Source organism: Scomber japonicus, chromosome 6, assembly GCF_027409825.1.
Source record: "Scomber japonicus isolate fScoJap1 chromosome 6, fScoJap1.pri, whole genome shotgun sequence".
Classification (NCBI taxonomy): domain Eukaryota; kingdom Metazoa; phylum Chordata; class Actinopteri; order Scombriformes; family Scombridae; genus Scomber; species Scomber japonicus.
The window spans coordinates 21,875,603-21,891,926 of record NC_070583.1 but is presented as its reverse complement, the minus strand read 5'-3'; the positions used below and the strand labels follow the sequence as shown (position 1 = coordinate 21,891,926).

At 41.3% G+C, this 16,324-nt stretch overlaps 3 protein-coding genes across 3 annotated transcripts; all 3 read left to right on the top strand.

Moving 5' to 3' along the window:
* Positions 1 to 764: 764 nt before the first annotated feature.
* Positions 765 to 1,706, top strand: LOC128359875 (olfactory receptor 52B2-like). Its single transcript, XM_053320194.1, has one exon. The coding sequence runs from the start codon at positions 765 to 767 to the stop codon at positions 1,704 to 1,706; it is 942 nt and encodes a 313-aa protein (XP_053176169.1).
* Positions 1,707 to 5,253: 3,547 nt separating this feature from the next.
* LOC128359874 (putative gustatory receptor clone PTE01) lies at positions 5,254 to 6,195 on the top strand. Its single transcript, XM_053320193.1, has one exon. The coding sequence runs from the start codon at positions 5,254 to 5,256 to the stop codon at positions 6,193 to 6,195; it is 942 nt and encodes a 313-aa protein (XP_053176168.1).
* A 6,149-nt stretch (positions 6,196 to 12,344) lies between these two features.
* Positions 12,345 to 13,286, top strand: LOC128359873 (olfactory receptor 52B2-like). The gene has a single exon (XM_053320192.1). It carries the CDS (start codon positions 12,345 to 12,347, stop codon positions 13,284 to 13,286), a length of 942 nt encoding a protein of 313 aa, XP_053176167.1.
* The last annotated feature ends 3,038 nt before the right edge of the window (positions 13,287 to 16,324 follow it).

The window sequence follows — 16,324 nt, the reverse complement described above, 5'->3', positions numbered from 1 at the left end:
CCAATACCACAATATGCACTTTACCATTGGGAAACATCAACAAATGCTCTGGGGCTTTGATATGAATAAAAGGCAGTCTTTTACGTGACATCTTACATTCTACTGCAGATTAGAAGAGGTGAGTATAGTGTCAGATATGAGCTGCTAGTGGGAGAGCTGAATTACTCCATGCTTGTTAATTGGGATAATTATTATAATGTGTATCTGTTTAGTTTTTCAGTTAAAGATTGTGAGTTAGTCAGTTGGCAAGAGTTGACTTTTTTCTACAAGAGAAGCAATAGTATAAACATTGTTGTGTGTGGTTTTGTATAATTATGGACACAAATACATCTTATTATGTACATTCGAAACACTGGGTTTATCTAATATTTACCCAGAATTTTGTTTGGATTTTTGGATTTTGTAGTCTATCAATCTATCATTTTTTAAAACTGGACTATTAGGAAACCAGGGTGAACTGTATGTCTGTATAACATTCCTACAAGGTGGACCACTGTTGATAATAATATACCTGTATGCCCGGATCTTGTGTACATGTGCCTTACAAACATTTGTTATCCTTTTGCAGGCACCTGCAAATTATTTGTGTCAGTCTTGTCACAAAAACTTTCCGCAAGAAGATGTATTGTACTTTCTAATGCCCTGTTAATAATTATGAATATTTCTTTCAGGTAAGGATCCTTCTACAGCCAGCAAGCCTTTTATTTTTGTTTTTTTTTTCAACAGAGGCAACAACAACAACAACAGAATTCAAGATGGAAATTATGCCTACAAATGCATCTTCCAGAAAATTACTAACACTGGAAACACTGGGCATATCTGCTGCACATATTTACCCAGCATTTGTATTTGGAACAATTTTTTATCTAATTATTGTCTTTTGCAACTTGTTGGTATTAATAACTATTGCTGTGTGCAAAAAATTACATAAGCCTATGTTTATCCTGCTGTTCAACTTGCCCATTAGTGACATGCTGGGTGCTACAGCTTTTTATCCTCACCTCATATACAGCATTGTGGCACAGAGCAGATCGATTTCCCATCCTGCATGTATTACTCAGGCTTTTCTGATTCATGTTTACGGTACAGGAAACTTGCTGACTTTGAGTGCTATGGCATATGATAGATATATTGCTATATGTTGTCCTTTGAGGTATAATACCATAATGACTCCACATACGTTAATTAAAATTATTTTTGTAATGTGGTTCATAAATTTATCAATTTTGTCTGTATTGTTCATGCTGCATGCACGGTTTAAATTGTGTAGGACAAATATAGTGGATTTGTATTGTAACAACCCATCATTACTAAAACTGGCCTGTGAGGACACCAGTGTGAACAATTACTATGGATTAGCTTTTATAATCTTGCTACAAGGCGGCCCACTGTCAATAATAGGTTACACATATGTACAGATCTTGCGTACATGTGTCATGACTAATCAGCCTGATGCTCGCAGAAAAGCCATTCAGACATGTGGCACTCATTTAGTTGTTTTCTTACTGTTAGAAATCAATACTGTGTTTACACTTATTGCTCACCGAATTGAGAGTGTATTCCCAAGCATTAGAAGGACTATTGGTGTGTCAATCTTAGTATTTCCCCCTTTTTTGGACCCAATTATATATGGACTGAAAATCACAGAACTGAAGCAAAGCATAACACTGCTCTTAAGAAGAAATCTTCGTTCAATCAAGTTGTAACCCATTTTAAATTTATGTTGGTGTTTAATTAGACAATAGAATCATGTCCAGGATTACATCAAATATATAAATACAGCTTAAACTAAAATGAGTTTCAGAATGCTGTATAACTGAAGACTCAGAGCTTGTCAATAAACAAGCCCCGTGTTATTGCACTGAGGGGGAAGCTAGATATCTGTGTTTGATGATTATATGTATTGTGAATAAGTTGTCGATTTCTGTATCTCATTTTAATGTGGATACTATCTATAGTTTACTGTACATGTTGGTACTATCATCACCATTACTAAAATGTCTAGAAAGGTGAGGGTTGCTATTTTAAGTCATTGTAATATGACAACAGGAAATTAGTCATATATGTAGATGAAAAACAGTAACAGTTTTGAATATGTACTAAACAGAAAAATATGTGTTGGTTTGTACAAATGTTGTAATTATGTATGACATGTTTTAAATTCTTGAAGTAAAACCAACATCAAAATAATTACAACTGAATATAAAGAAACATTAAATCATTCACTAATTACGATGTAAAGCCTCTCCAGTGAATATGCTTTTTGAAAATAAAAATATCGGAATAATATTGGCAAATCAGAAGTGTTTTTCAGATAAGATTTATAAGGCAACAAAAGAACCGCAATCATAAGTATAATTTTGGAACATGTTGTTGGTGTCGGCCTCAGAACACCTCCTGTCTTTGAGAGCCCTCCACATTCTGGGTTCAGAGAACAAGGACACAAACCTCATGTTGAGAGGTGGGTGCTGCAACCTTAGTTGGTGCAGCAAATGGAGCTTTTTCGCCAGTTGAAAAACAGCACGTGTCTGCACATGTGCCATGGCTAAGGAGGCTGCCTTATGCCTTTTCTCTTATTTGTCTCATTCCCCTTATACTGGTGAGAGTGAGACAAGATGCTTAACATACCAGTGAACTACTGCACTCTTTTCTAGAGTATCTGGTGGAAAAGGAGCTATATCATGCCATTGTTAAAGTGTATGTAGCAGATGTTTCCTCCTCTAATGAGGGTTTTAGTGATTTACATGTATTAATTACAAGACACCTTTGCTGCTTATGCTGACCCTTGGCTAAGAGAGTCACCCCAGGTGTTCGTCGCTTCATTGTTACTGTGGTGGTGTTACTCTCAAAGCAATCCTCTCCTTTGTTCCTAAGAACATATGTGGTTCATTGATGTCAAGAACTATTAAGCTATAGGTATTGTGCCCTTCATCCCATAGGGAAGCCATGGAGACAAAACTGCACCTCTTGTTCCCAGTACATGATGAATTAGCATATTATGTTGAACAAATGACCGCCTTTTGGTGCACTGAATAGCTGTTCATGTGCTATGGAGAGGGAGTGGCTGGTAAAGCCCTGTCCAAGAAGCACCTTGCTAGGGCGCATGGGTGGTCAAGTGGTTGAGAGTACATGCCATATGCGCAGTGGACCCCGATTCAAGTCCTGGCCGGCGGACCTTTCTGCATGTCACCGCGCCCCCCCCCCCCCCCGTAATTTCCTGGCTCTCTACTGTCAAATAAACACGTCTATGCCAGAAATATCTTAAAAAAGAAGAAAGAAAAAAAAAAAAGAGACACCTTGCTAGTTGAAATTGTGTGAGTATACAGCCCAATCTCAAAGGCAGGCTTTTAAGGACCCCACTACTGTTATGTGGTCCAAGTGTATTCCACTTGTTGTAGCAGCGTTTACGATCTTATTCAGTGGGCGAATGTTAAGTACATATGCATGGCAGTTACTTGGTCCACACCTTGTTTGTTCATAAGGTTCTATCTCTTGGGCATGTCAGGCTACTTTTCAAGGTCTGTGCTCGCAGGACTTGAGAAAAGGGTGTTGTGAATGTTAGATATGGTACATCCTTACCCCTCACCCCGGGTATTTATACATCTGCAGTGATTATTTGGGGAATTTGGTGTGCAGGGTGTCTGTGACTTGTGACCCCTATGTGGTTAGACCATGGTTCCATCCATCCTTCCTTCCATCCATCCATCCATCCATCCATCCATCCATTTTCTGCTGCTTATCCAGGGCCAGGTCGCAGTGGCATTAGGCTGAGCAATGAAGACGTTTCCAGGCCAGGGGAGATATATACAATCCCTCCAGCACGTTCTGGGTCTCCCCTGGGATCTCCTCCCAGTTGGACATGCCCGGAACACCTCTATAGGGAGGCGTCCAGGAGGCATTCTGATAATGTGCCTGTACTACCTCAACTGGCTCCTTTCGTTGCGAAGGAGCGGCCCTACTCCTAGCGTTCCCTGGATGCATGACCTCCTGACCCTATCTCTAAGACTGAGCCCAGACACTCTCCAGAGGAACTTCATGTATCCACGACCTTATTCTTTTGGTCATTACCCAAAGCTCGTGACCATAGGTGAGGGTTGGGACGTAGATTGACTGGTAAATTGAGATCCTTACCTTCAGGCTCAGCTCTTTCTTCACCATGAAGGTCTGGTGCAACACCCACATCACTGCTGATGCCACACTGATCTACCTGTTAATCTCAAAGTTCATCTTACTCTGAATAAGTTCCTGAAATACTTAAACTCCCAGTCCATGTTTACTTTATTTTGGTTGGGTTAGGACCCCCACTACTCCACTATAGCAGTTTGGATTATGAAGTAGCTGGTGGGCTGTGGCGACTAACCTAGCTTGGCGATGTCACTGAAGCAGTCTGATGACGTTGCGGAAGGGCGAAAAGTCATCGGGCTCTGCCAATTGTACCCATAGTATCCAGTAGAGGATAGACCCTTTATGAGATACAGCGATGGTTACAATATTGTAACCCTTGATTTATAAGCACTGGCGGAGCCCTCTGCCTATACAAACTGCTGCTCCTGCGCTGTACACCGAGGTGATTTTGTGATGAATGCAGTAGTGAGATGTTGCCATTTATATTGTGTGAGATTTCAGTGAGCGATTGTGTGTGTGTCATTGTAGGAGAGTATTACTCATAGAGTCCAGCAGAGAGATCTGTATGTGCTTATAGTACTGGGGTTACAATATCATAACCTTTAATACAGATTCAAAATAAATATATACAATTATATTACAATTATGTATATCTTACACATATAAAACCAGGAGACAGGTATTTAAAAGGATCATTAAATGAATGATGATGCTAACCTATTTATATAACCTATACATTTTCATTATGTCTATCTGGTCATTTGATTATTAAGTTCACCCACTCACTATGTCAGACTTGTCACAAAATCTTTCAGCACCACGAGATGTATTGTACTTTCTAATCCCGTGGGTTATCTTTACCTGTGGGTTAAATGCCAATAAAAGACAGGGTCATTTTCAGTACTACTTTCAGTACTACACAGTCCAGGCGAGGACAGGGTAACGTAGTGCAGCAGTTAACAAACCATTCACTTGAATCAACACCTAACTATTAATCTAAAATGGCTTGTCAATGAGGATATTTTTTTCAGGCAAGGATCCTTCTTCAGCCAGCAAGCCTTTTGAAGAAACTTTCTTTCTTTTTTTTCAACAGAGGAAGCAACAACAACAGAATTTAAGATGGAAATTATGCCTACAAATGCATCTTCCAGAAAATTACTAACACTAGAAACACTGGGCATATCTGCTGCAAATATTTACCCAGCATTTGTATTTGGAACAATTATTTATCTAATTATTGTCTTTTGCAACTTGTTGGTATTAATAACTATTGCTATGAGCAAAACACTACATAAGCCTATGTTTATCCTGCTGTTCAACTTGCCCATTAGTGACATGCTGGGTGCTACAGCTTTTTTTCCTCACCTCATATTCAGCATTGTGACACAGAGCAGATCGATTTCCCATCCTGCATGTATTACTCAGGCTTTTCTGGTTCATGTTTACGGTACAGGAAACATGCTGATTTTGAGTGCTATGGCATATGATAGATATATTGCTATATGTTGTCCTTTGAGGTATAATACCATAATGAATCCACATACTTTAATTAAAATGATTTTTGTAATGTGGTTCATAAATTTATCAATGATGTCTGTATTGTTCATGCTGCATGCACGGTTTAAATCGTGTAGGACAAATATAGTGGATTTGTATTGTAATAACCCATCATTACTAAAATTGGCCTGTGAGGACACCAGTGTGAACAATTACTATGGATTAGCTTGTATAATCTTGCTACAAGGTGTCCCACTGTCAATAATAGGTTACACATATGTACAGATCTTGCGTACATGTGTCATGACTAATCAGCCTGATGCTCGCAGAAAAGCCATTCAGACATGTGGCACTCATTTAGTTGTTTTCTTACTGTTAGAAATCAATACTGTGTTTACACTTATTGCTCACCGAATTGAGAGTGTATCCCCAAGCATGAGAAGGACTATTGGTGTGTCAGTTTTAATATTTCCCCCTTTTTTGGACCCAATTATATATGGACTGAAAATCACAGAACTAAAGCAAAGCATAACACTGCTCTTAAGAAGAAATCTTCGTTCAGTCAAGTTGTAACCCATTTTAAATTTATGTTGGTGTTTAATTAGACAATAGAATCATGTCCAGTATTACATCAAATATATAAATGCAGCTTAAACTAAAATGAGTTTCAGAATGCTGTATAACTGAAGACTCAGAGCTTGTCAATAAACAGAAATATGCCCCGTGTTATTGCACTGAGGGGAAGCTAGATATCTGTGTTTGATGATTATATGTCTTGTGAATAAGTTGTCGATTTCTGTATCTCATGTGGATGTGGATACTATCTATAGATTACTGTACAGGTTGGTACTATCATCTCCATTACTAAAATGTCTAGAAAGGTGAGGGTTGCTATTTTAAGTCATTGTAATATGACAACAGGAAATTAGTCATATATGTAGATGAAAAACAGTAACAGTTTTGAATATGTACTAAACAGAAAAATATGTGTTGGTTTGTACAAATGTTGTAATTATGTATGACATGTTTTAAATTCTTGAAGTAAAACCAACATCAAAATAATTACAGCTGAATATAAACAAACATTAAATCATTCACTAATTACAATGTAAAGCCTCTCCAGTGAATATCCTTTTTGAAAATAAAAATATCGGAATAATATTGGCAAATCAGAAGTGTTTTTCAGATAAGATTTATAAGGCAACAAAAGAACCGCAATCATAAGTACAATTTTGGAACATGTTGTTGGTGTCGGCCTCAGAACACCTCCAGTCTTTGAGAGCCCTCCACATTCTGGGTTTAGAGAACAAGGACACAAACCTCATGTTAAGAGGTGGCCGAATGGGTGCTGCAACCTTAGTTGGTGCAGCAAATGGAGCTGTTCCCCAGTTGAAAAACAGCATGTGTCTGCACATGTGCCTTGGCTAAGGAGGCTGCTTTATGCCTTTTCTCTTATTTGTCTCATTCCCCTTATACTGGTCAGAGTGAGACAAGATGCTTAACATACCAGTGAACTACTGCACTCTTTTCTAGAGTATCTGGTGGACAAGGAGCTATATCATGCCATTGTTAAAGTGTATGTAGCAGCTGTTTCCTCCTCTCATGAGGGTTTTAGTGATTTACATGTATTAATGAAGACCGTTGCTGCTTATGCTGACCCTTGGCTAAGAGAGTCACCCCAGGTGTTTGTCGCTTCATTGTTACTGTGGCCGTGTTACTCTCAAGCAAACCTCTCCTTTGTTCCTAAGAACTTATGTGGTTCACTGATGTCAAGAACTATTAAGCTATAGCTATTGTGCCCTTCATCCCATAGGGATGCCATGGAGACAAAACTGCACCTCTTGTGCCCAGTACATGATAAATTGGAATATTATGTTGAACAAATGACCGCCTTTTGGCGCACTGAATAGCTGTTCATGTGCTATGGAGAGGGAGTGGCTGGTAAAGCCCTGTCCAAGAAGCACCTTGCTAGGACGCGTGGGTGGTCAAGTGGTTGAGAGTGCATGCCATATGTGCAGTGGACCCCGATTCAAGTCCTGGCCGGCGGACCTTTCTGCATGTCACCCCCCCCCCCCCCCCCCCCCCCCGTAATTTCCTGGCTCTCTACTGTCAAATAAACACGTCTATGCCAGAAAAAATCTTTAAAAAAAAGAAAAGAGACACCTGACTAGTTGAAATTGTGAGTATACAGCCCATGCTCAATGGCAGGCTTGTAAGGACCCTACTACTGTTATGTGGTCCAAGTGCATTCCACTTAGCAGCGTTTACGATCTTATTCAGTGGGCGAATGTTAAGTACATATGCATGGCAGTTACTTGGTCCCCACCTTGTTTGTTCATAAGGTTCTATCTCTTGGGCATGTCAGGCTACTTTTCAAGGTCTGTGCTCGCAGGACTTGAGAAAAGGGGAATTTGGTGTGCAGGGTGTCTGTGACTTGTGACCCCTATGTGGTTAGACCATGGTTCCATCCATCCTTCCTTCCATCCATCCATCCATCCATTTTCTGCTGCTTATCCAGGGCCAGGTCGCAGTGGCATTAGGCTGAGCAATGAAGACGTTTCCAGGCCAGGGGAGATATATACAATCCCTCCAGCACGTTCTGGGTCTCCCCTGGGATCTCCTCCCAGTTGGACATGCCCGGAACACCTCTATAGGGAGGCGTCCAGGAGGCATTCTGATAATGTGCCTGTACTACCTCAACTGGCTCCTTTCGTTGCGAAGGAGCGGCCCTACTCCTAGCGTTCCCTGGATGCATGAACTCCTGACCCTATCTCTAAGGCTGGGCCGAGACACTCTCCAGAGGAACTTCATGTATCCACGACCTTATTCTTTTGGTCACTACCCAAAGCTCGTAACCATAGGTGAAGGTTGGGACGTAGATTGACTGGTAAATTGAGAGCCTTACCTTCAGACTCAGCTCTTTCTTCACCATGAAGGTCTGGTGCAACACCCACATCACTGCTGATGCCACACTGATCTACCTGTTAATCTCAAAGTCCATCTTACTCTGAATAAGTTCCTGAAATACTTAAACTCCCAGTCCATGTTTACTTTATTTTGGTTGGGACCGGACCCCCACTGCTCCACTATAGTAGTTTGGATTATGAAGTAGCTGGTGGGCTGTGGCGACTAACCTAGCTTGGCGATGTAATGAGGCAGTCTGATGACGTTGCGGAAGGGCGAAAAGTCATCGGGCTCTGCCCATTGTACCCATAGTATCCAGTAGAGGATAGACCCTTTATGAGATGCCTCTGCCTATACAAACCGCTGGTCCTGTGCTGTACACCGAGGTGGTTTTGTGATGAAAGTAGTAGTGAGATGTTGCCATTTATATTGTGTGAGACTCATTTAATCGGTAGTGGCGTCCTATTTTGCTGGTTACATACATGCAAATTTCAGTGAGCGATTGTGTGCGCGTGTGATTTTAGGAGAGTATTACTCATAGAGTCCAGTAGAGAGGTCTGCATTTGCTTATAGTACTAGGGTTATAATATCCATCCATCCATCCTCTTCCGCTTATCCGAGGTTGGGTCGCGGGGGCAGCAGCCGAAGCAGGGAAGCCCAGACTTCCCTGGGCTGAGCGTGTCCTGGGTCTTCCTCGGGGTCTCCTACCGATGGGACGTGCCCTGAACACCTCACCAGGGAGGCGTCCGGGAGGCATCCTGATTAGATGCCCAAGCCAGCTCATCTGGCTCCGCTCGATGCGGAGGAGCAGCGGGTCTACTCCGAGCTCCCTCCGGATAACTGAGCTTCTCACTTCTCTAAGGGAGAGCCCAGCCACCCTACGGAGGAAGCTCATTTCGGCCGCTTGTACCCGCAATCTTGTTCTTTCAGTCACTACCCAAAGCTCATGACCATAGGTGAGGGTAGGAACGAAGATCGACCGATAAATCGAGAGCTTCACCTTTCGGCTCAGCGCTCTCTTCACCATGACGGATCTGTGCAGAGTCCGCATTATTGCAGACGCTGCACCGATCCACCCGTCGATCTCACGCTCCATCCTTCCCTCACTCGTGAACAAGACCCCGAGGTACTTGAACTCCTCCACTTGGGGCAGAATCTCATCCCCGACCCGAAGAGTGCACTCCACCCTTTTCCGGTTGAGAACCATGGCCTCGGATTTGGAGGTGCTGATTCTCATCCCGGCCGCTTCACACTCGGCTGCGAACCGATCCAGTGAGAGCTGGAGGTCACGGTCTGATGAAGCCAACAGGACCACATCATCCGCAAAAAGCAGTGACCCGATCCTGAGGTCACCAAACCGGACCCCCTCCACACCCTGGCTGCGCCTAGAAATCCTGTCCATAAAAATTATGAACAGGATCGTTGACAAAGGGCAGCCCTGCCGGAGTCCAACCCTCACTGGAAACAAGTCCGACTTATTACCGGCAATGCGGACCAAGCTCTGACATACAGGGAACGGACGGCCCTTATCAGGGGGTCCGATACCCCGTATTCCCGGAGAACCCCCCACAGGATTTCCCGAGGGACACGGTCGAATGCCTTCTCCAAATCCACAAAACACATGTGGACTGGTTGGGCAAACTCCCATGCACCCTCAAGGATCCTGCAGAGGGTGTAGAGCTGGTCCACAGTTCCACGGCCTGGACGAAAACCACACTGCTCCTCCTGAATCCAAGGTTCGACTATCCAACGGACCCTCCTCTCCAGCACCCCCGAATAGACCTTACCAGGGAGGCTGAGGAGTGTGATTCCCCTGTAATTGGAACACACCCTCCGGTCCCCCTTCTTAAAAAGAGGGACCACCGCCCCGGTCTGCCAATCCAGAGCCACTGCCCCCGATGTCCATGCGATGTTGCAGAGTCGTGTCAACCATGACAGCCCCACAACATTGAGGGCCTTGAGGAACTCGGGGCGGATCTCATCCACCCCTGGGGCCCTCCCACCGAGGAGCTTTTTAACCACCTGGGCGACCTCCACCCCAGAGATAGGAGAGCCCACACCCGAGTCCCCCAGCCCTGCTTCCTTACCGGAAGGCGTGTCGGTGGGATTGAGGAGGTCTTCGAAGTATTCCTTCCACCGATCCACAACGTCCCGAGTCGAGGTCAGCAGTGCACCTTCCCCACCATACACAGTGTTGACGGCGCACTGCTTCCCCCTCCTGAGATGCCGGATGGTGGTCCAGAATCTCTTCGAAGCCGTCCGGAAGTCTTTTTCCATGGCCTCACCGAACTCCTCCCATGTCCGGGTTTTTGTTAGCTGCGCTTAGCTTGGTCTGCCGGTACCTATCTGCTGCCTCCGAAGTCCTACAGGCCAAAAGGGCCCTATAAGACTCCTTCTTCAGCTTGACGGCATCCCTCACCGCCGGTGTCCACCAGTGGGTTCGGGGATTGCCGCCACGACAGGCACCGACCACCTTACGGCCACAGCTCCGGTCGGCCACCTTAACAATGGAGGCACGGAACATGGCCCTCTCGGACTCAATGTCCCCCGCCTCCCCCGGTACGTGGTCGAAGCTCTCCCGGAGGTGGGAGTTGAAACTCTCTCTGACAGGAGACTCTGCCAGACGTTCCCAGCAGACCCTCACAATACGTTTGGGTCTGCCAGGCCTGCCCGGCATACTCCCCCACCATCGGAGCCAACTCACCACCAGGTGGTGATCAGTTGACAGCTCCTCCCCTCTCTCCCCCTGAGTGTCCAAGACATGCGGCCACAAGTCTGACGACACGACTACAAAGTCAATCATTGAACTGCGGCATGGGGTGTCCTGGTGCCAAGTGCACATATGGACACCCTTATGCTTGAACATGGTGTTCGTTATGGACAATCCGTGACGAGCACAGAAGTCCAATAACAGAACACCACTCGGGTTCAGATCGGGGGGGCTGTTCCTCCCGATCACACCCTTCCAGGTCTCACTGTCGCTACCAACATGGGCGTTGAAGTCCCCCAGCAGAATGAGGGAATCCCCAGAGGGAGTGTTTTCCAGCACCCCCTCCAAGGAGTCCAAAAAGGCTGGATACTCTGAGCTGCTGTTTGGACCATAGGCACAAACAACAGTCAGGATCCGTCCCCCCACCCGAAGGCGGAGGGAGGCTACCCTCTCATCTACAGGGGTAAGCTCCAATTTACAGGCACCAAGCCGGGGGGCAATAAGTATTGCCATTGGGACACGCAAACCCCTCCACCACGATAAGGTAGTAGCTCAGGGAGGGGGGTTACAATATCATAACCTTAAATACAGATTCAAAATAAATATATACAATTATATTACAATTATGTATATGTTACACATATAAAACCAGGAGACAGGTATTTAAAAGGATCATTAAATGAATGATGATGCTAACCTATTTATATAACCTATACATTTTCATTATGTCTATCTGGTCATTTGGTTATTAAGTTCACCCACTCACTATGTCAGACTTGTCACAAAATCTTTCTGCACCAGGAGATGTATTGTACTTTCTAATCCCGTGGGTTATCTTTACCTGTGGGTTAAATGCCAATAAAAGACAGGGTCATTTTCAGTACTACTTTCAGTACTACACAGTACAGGCAAGGACAGGAAAACGTAGTGCAGCAGTTAACAAACCATTCACTTGAATCAACACCTGACTATTAATCTAAAATGGCTTGTCAATGAGGATATTTTTTTCAGGCAAGGATCATTCTTCAGCCAGCAAGCCTTTTGAAGAAACTTTCTTTCTTTTTTTTCAACAGAGGAAGCAACAACAACAGAATTTAAGATGGAAATTATGCCTACAAATGCATCTTCCAGAAAATTACTAACACTGGAAACACTGGGCATATCTGCTGCAAATATTTACCCAGCATTTGTATTTGGAACAATTATTTATCTAATTATTGTCTTTTGCAACTTGTTGGTATTAATAACTATTGCTATGAGCAAAACACTACATAAGCCTATGTTTATCCTGCTGTTCAACTTGCCCATTAGTGACATGCTGGGTGCTACAGCTTTTTTTCCTCACCTCATATTCAGCATTGTGACACAGAGCAGATCGATTTCCCATCCTGCATGTATTACTCAGGCTTTTCTGGTTCATGTTTACGGTACAGGAAACTTGCTGATTTTGAGTGCTATGGCATATGACAGATATATTGCTATATGTCATCCTTTGAGGTATAATACCATAATGACTCCACATACTTTAATTAAAATGATTTTTGTAATGTGGTTCATAAATTTATCAATTATGTCTGTATTGTTCATGCTGCATGCACGGTTTAAAATTTGTAGGACAAATATAGTGGATTTGTATTGTAACAATCCATCATTACTAAAACTGGCCTGTGAGGATATCAGTGTGAACAATTACTATGGATTCGCTACTATAGTCTTTGTCCTAGGTGTCCCACTGTTAATAATAATGTACACATATGCACAGATTTTGCGTACATGTGTTATGACTAATCAGCCTGATGCTCGCAGAAAAGCCATTCAGACATGTGGCAGTCATTTAGTTGTTTTCTTAATGTTAGAAATCAATACTGTGTTTACACTTATTGCTCACCGAATTGAGAGTGCGTCCCCAAACAGTAGACGGCTTCTTGGTGCGTCAGTTTTAATATTTCCCCCTTTTTTGGACCCGATTATATATGGACTGAAAATCGCAGAACTGAAGCAAAGCATAACACTGCTCTTAAGAAGAAATCTTTGTTCAATCAAGTTGTAACCCATTTTAAATTTATGTTGGTGTTTAATTAGACAATAGAATCATGTCCAGGATTACATCAAATATATAAATGCAGCTTAAACTAAAATGGGTTAATCTTCAAACAAGTTGAAACCCATTTTAAATTTTTGATGGTGCAAAACTTGATTAGACATTTGAAGCATGTCCATGATTGAATATATATAAATATACACTTCACCAAAATTGATTACAGAGTGCAGTATAGAGTCTCAATAAACAACAATATGCCCTCTGTGTAACTGTTAGTCACTGTAATATGACAACAGCAACAGCAAAATTGTGATGAAAAGACTGTGGAAATAAATCATGCTATTGATAAATACTTTCAAAACAACCAAAATATATGCTGAAAAATAATTTAAAATATGTGAAAGAAAAACAATAACAGTTACACAGGCACAGACAAATACAAATATGAGCATGAATATGTGCTGAAATATTGAGAGTTTATTTGCACAAATGTGGTAATTTTGGTATGTAATGAATTTAGTAGCAAGTGTGTATGTTGTGTGCATGTTTCAACACTGATTTTTAAATTTGTAATATGCTGACTGTTATGAGATTACTATTGATGAAGAAATTAAGAAAACAACATTATTTTAAACATGTGCACTCCTTGTGATTTCCTTTACAGTGCAATGAAAGTACATTTTGATTCTAAATGTGACTATGTTGAGTGTGTGTAAATCATGTACATTGTGTAATATAAAATGTAAGATTAATGATGTAAACAGTTAAGTAGTATGTTTCAAATGATGCAAGCATCAGCCAACATAAAATGAATGAGAACTGACTATTAAGAAGCATCAATTCAAATGGCTTTTTTCTGTCCCTATTCATAATGTCCAAATTCATAGAATATAATTCTTTCTGAAAAATAAAAATAGGCATCTTATTAGCAAATATGTAGTGTATCTCGGATTAGATTTATTCTAAATCTAGATTAAAAAAAGCAACAAAAGAGCCACAATCACAAGTTTAATTTAGGAAAATATTGATCTCTTGATATACTGTAGGTGACAATGTAATAATGTTAATAGATGGGTTTCACATGCCATTTTAAGATGTTCATATTGGGGAATACAACTGCACAGAGCTTATGATAGGAGTGAAATGACAGCATTATGCAGTAATTTGGGCAAATCAGAACACTGATAAACTATTAAGTAAACACTGAATGTCTAGCATAATAACAGAAATAATATGCAGGTATCCTGCAGTGCTGTTACACATGGGCAGAGATATCTCTAACCTTATTTGAAGGCATATTATCTGATATATATTTAAATGATTTATATGATTTGTGTGTGTGTGTGTGTGTGTGTGTGTGTGTATGTGTAGGGTGGGGAGGGGGGCTGCACACTTGTTCCTACTGTACACTAAATCATTCATGAGATGTAATTAGTTGTTTTTAAGCATCACAGCAAAAAAAAACCCTGAAGTATCTTTAAACACAGATTAAGGCATACTTTTGAATATTATATTCCACTCCTGTCAAGTCCTATCTATTAGATAACACTAAATTCTACACACTGAACTTTTAAGTATTCAGTCGCAACGCCAAGCCAAGATAACCCTGATGACATCATTATGTGTGGGGGCATCAGGAAGCAACTACTATGTCTTTGATGCTACCACTGTGGGGCACCAAAAATGCATGTTTCACAGTCTATAGACAAAACAGTCAATTGATTCATTGAGGAAATAATCTGCAAAATATTTGATGATGAAAATAATTGTTTGTTGCAGCCCTATTTTGAATATTGATTCTATTATTATATCTTTTTACTCTTTAATCCCACAAATGGCTACAAAACAAACAACAGTACATCAAAAACCTCACCCTCATTTTAATGACATCACTGGTTTGACACAGCAGGGGCCAAACAACTGAAATCGGATTACTGATGATACTTCCCTGTAGTCAGAATTAGCTTCATCCAAAACTTTGATGTATGCAAAGAGATAAAGCCTCCAACAAGGCTGTACAGTATTTAGTTATCAAATATGTTCTTTATCTTGGGGGGACAGAGCCCTCCCCCCACCCTCTGGAATTCACTCCCCAAACCCATCAGAGACTGTACAGACCCCTATACCTTCAAATCACTCTTAAAAACACATCTTTTTAAACTGGCCTGTAAACTGTTCTTTTATCCTCTTTCCATTGTATGTCTTTTTAACCTTCTACATTGTTTGTTCTTTTCATTTTATGTCTTTTTTAACCTTCTACATTGTTTACTCCACTTTGTTCTATATTTTTTGTGTTCTCTGTAAAGCGTCTTTGAGCACTTGTAAAAATGCGTTATGAATAAAATATATTATTATTATTATTATTATCTGCATACTTATGGTGGTCGAGAGAGCTCAACACATTAAAGTCTGAGAAAAGAAAAACAAGTAACCAAACCACATTCACCAAGATGACAATGCTGCCATCACAAAAAATGTAATGCATGCAAAAACACACAATGGAAATATTTTCGGGGATACATGATTGACTGTGCACATAATAATTTTAAAAATCAATTTCCATTAAAAAACAAGATTGTTCCATATATACAGAGCATACCGTCTATTGTATAATCATCTTAAATTTGTTATTCTATAATTATATACATTATAACACATTTTTTGTGTGTTTATGTTTATGTATGGGTTTTGGTGAGGTAACAAATACACTTCCTATTCTTTCAAAGACCAATGTGAGGCAGAGCTTTAGTCATTGACATAAAGACAAACTTTATGATATCCATGAAGACTCAGGGGAGATTCCTGGTTTTCACCTCCTATAAAGCTGCCAATCCTTCTAAACATCTTACCATTTGGTCATTGCCAGCACTGCCAGTACTGGATAGTAATGTTCCACTAACCAATATTTATGCAGTTTAGGAATGAATGACTATACTGTTTTGTCTTTTCTGCATATTCTGTTTCTCTTTTAGTGCAAAACTGTAAATCCTAAATAAATATTTTCTGTAATTTAGATACAAGATGTGTCATGTTTAAACTGAGATATA

Excerpts from the sequence above, each read along its gene's own strand:
- LOC128359874 (XM_053320193.1), top strand. The coding sequence starts at position 5,254 with ATGCCTACAAATGCATCTTCCAGAAAATTACTAACACTAGAAACACTG.
- LOC128359873 (XM_053320192.1), top strand. The coding sequence starts at position 12,345 with ATGCCTACAAATGCATCTTCCAGAAAATTACTAACACTGGAAACACTG.
- LOC128359875 (XM_053320194.1), top strand. The coding sequence starts at position 765 with ATGCCTACAAATGCATCTTCCAGAAAATTACTAACACTGGAAACACTG.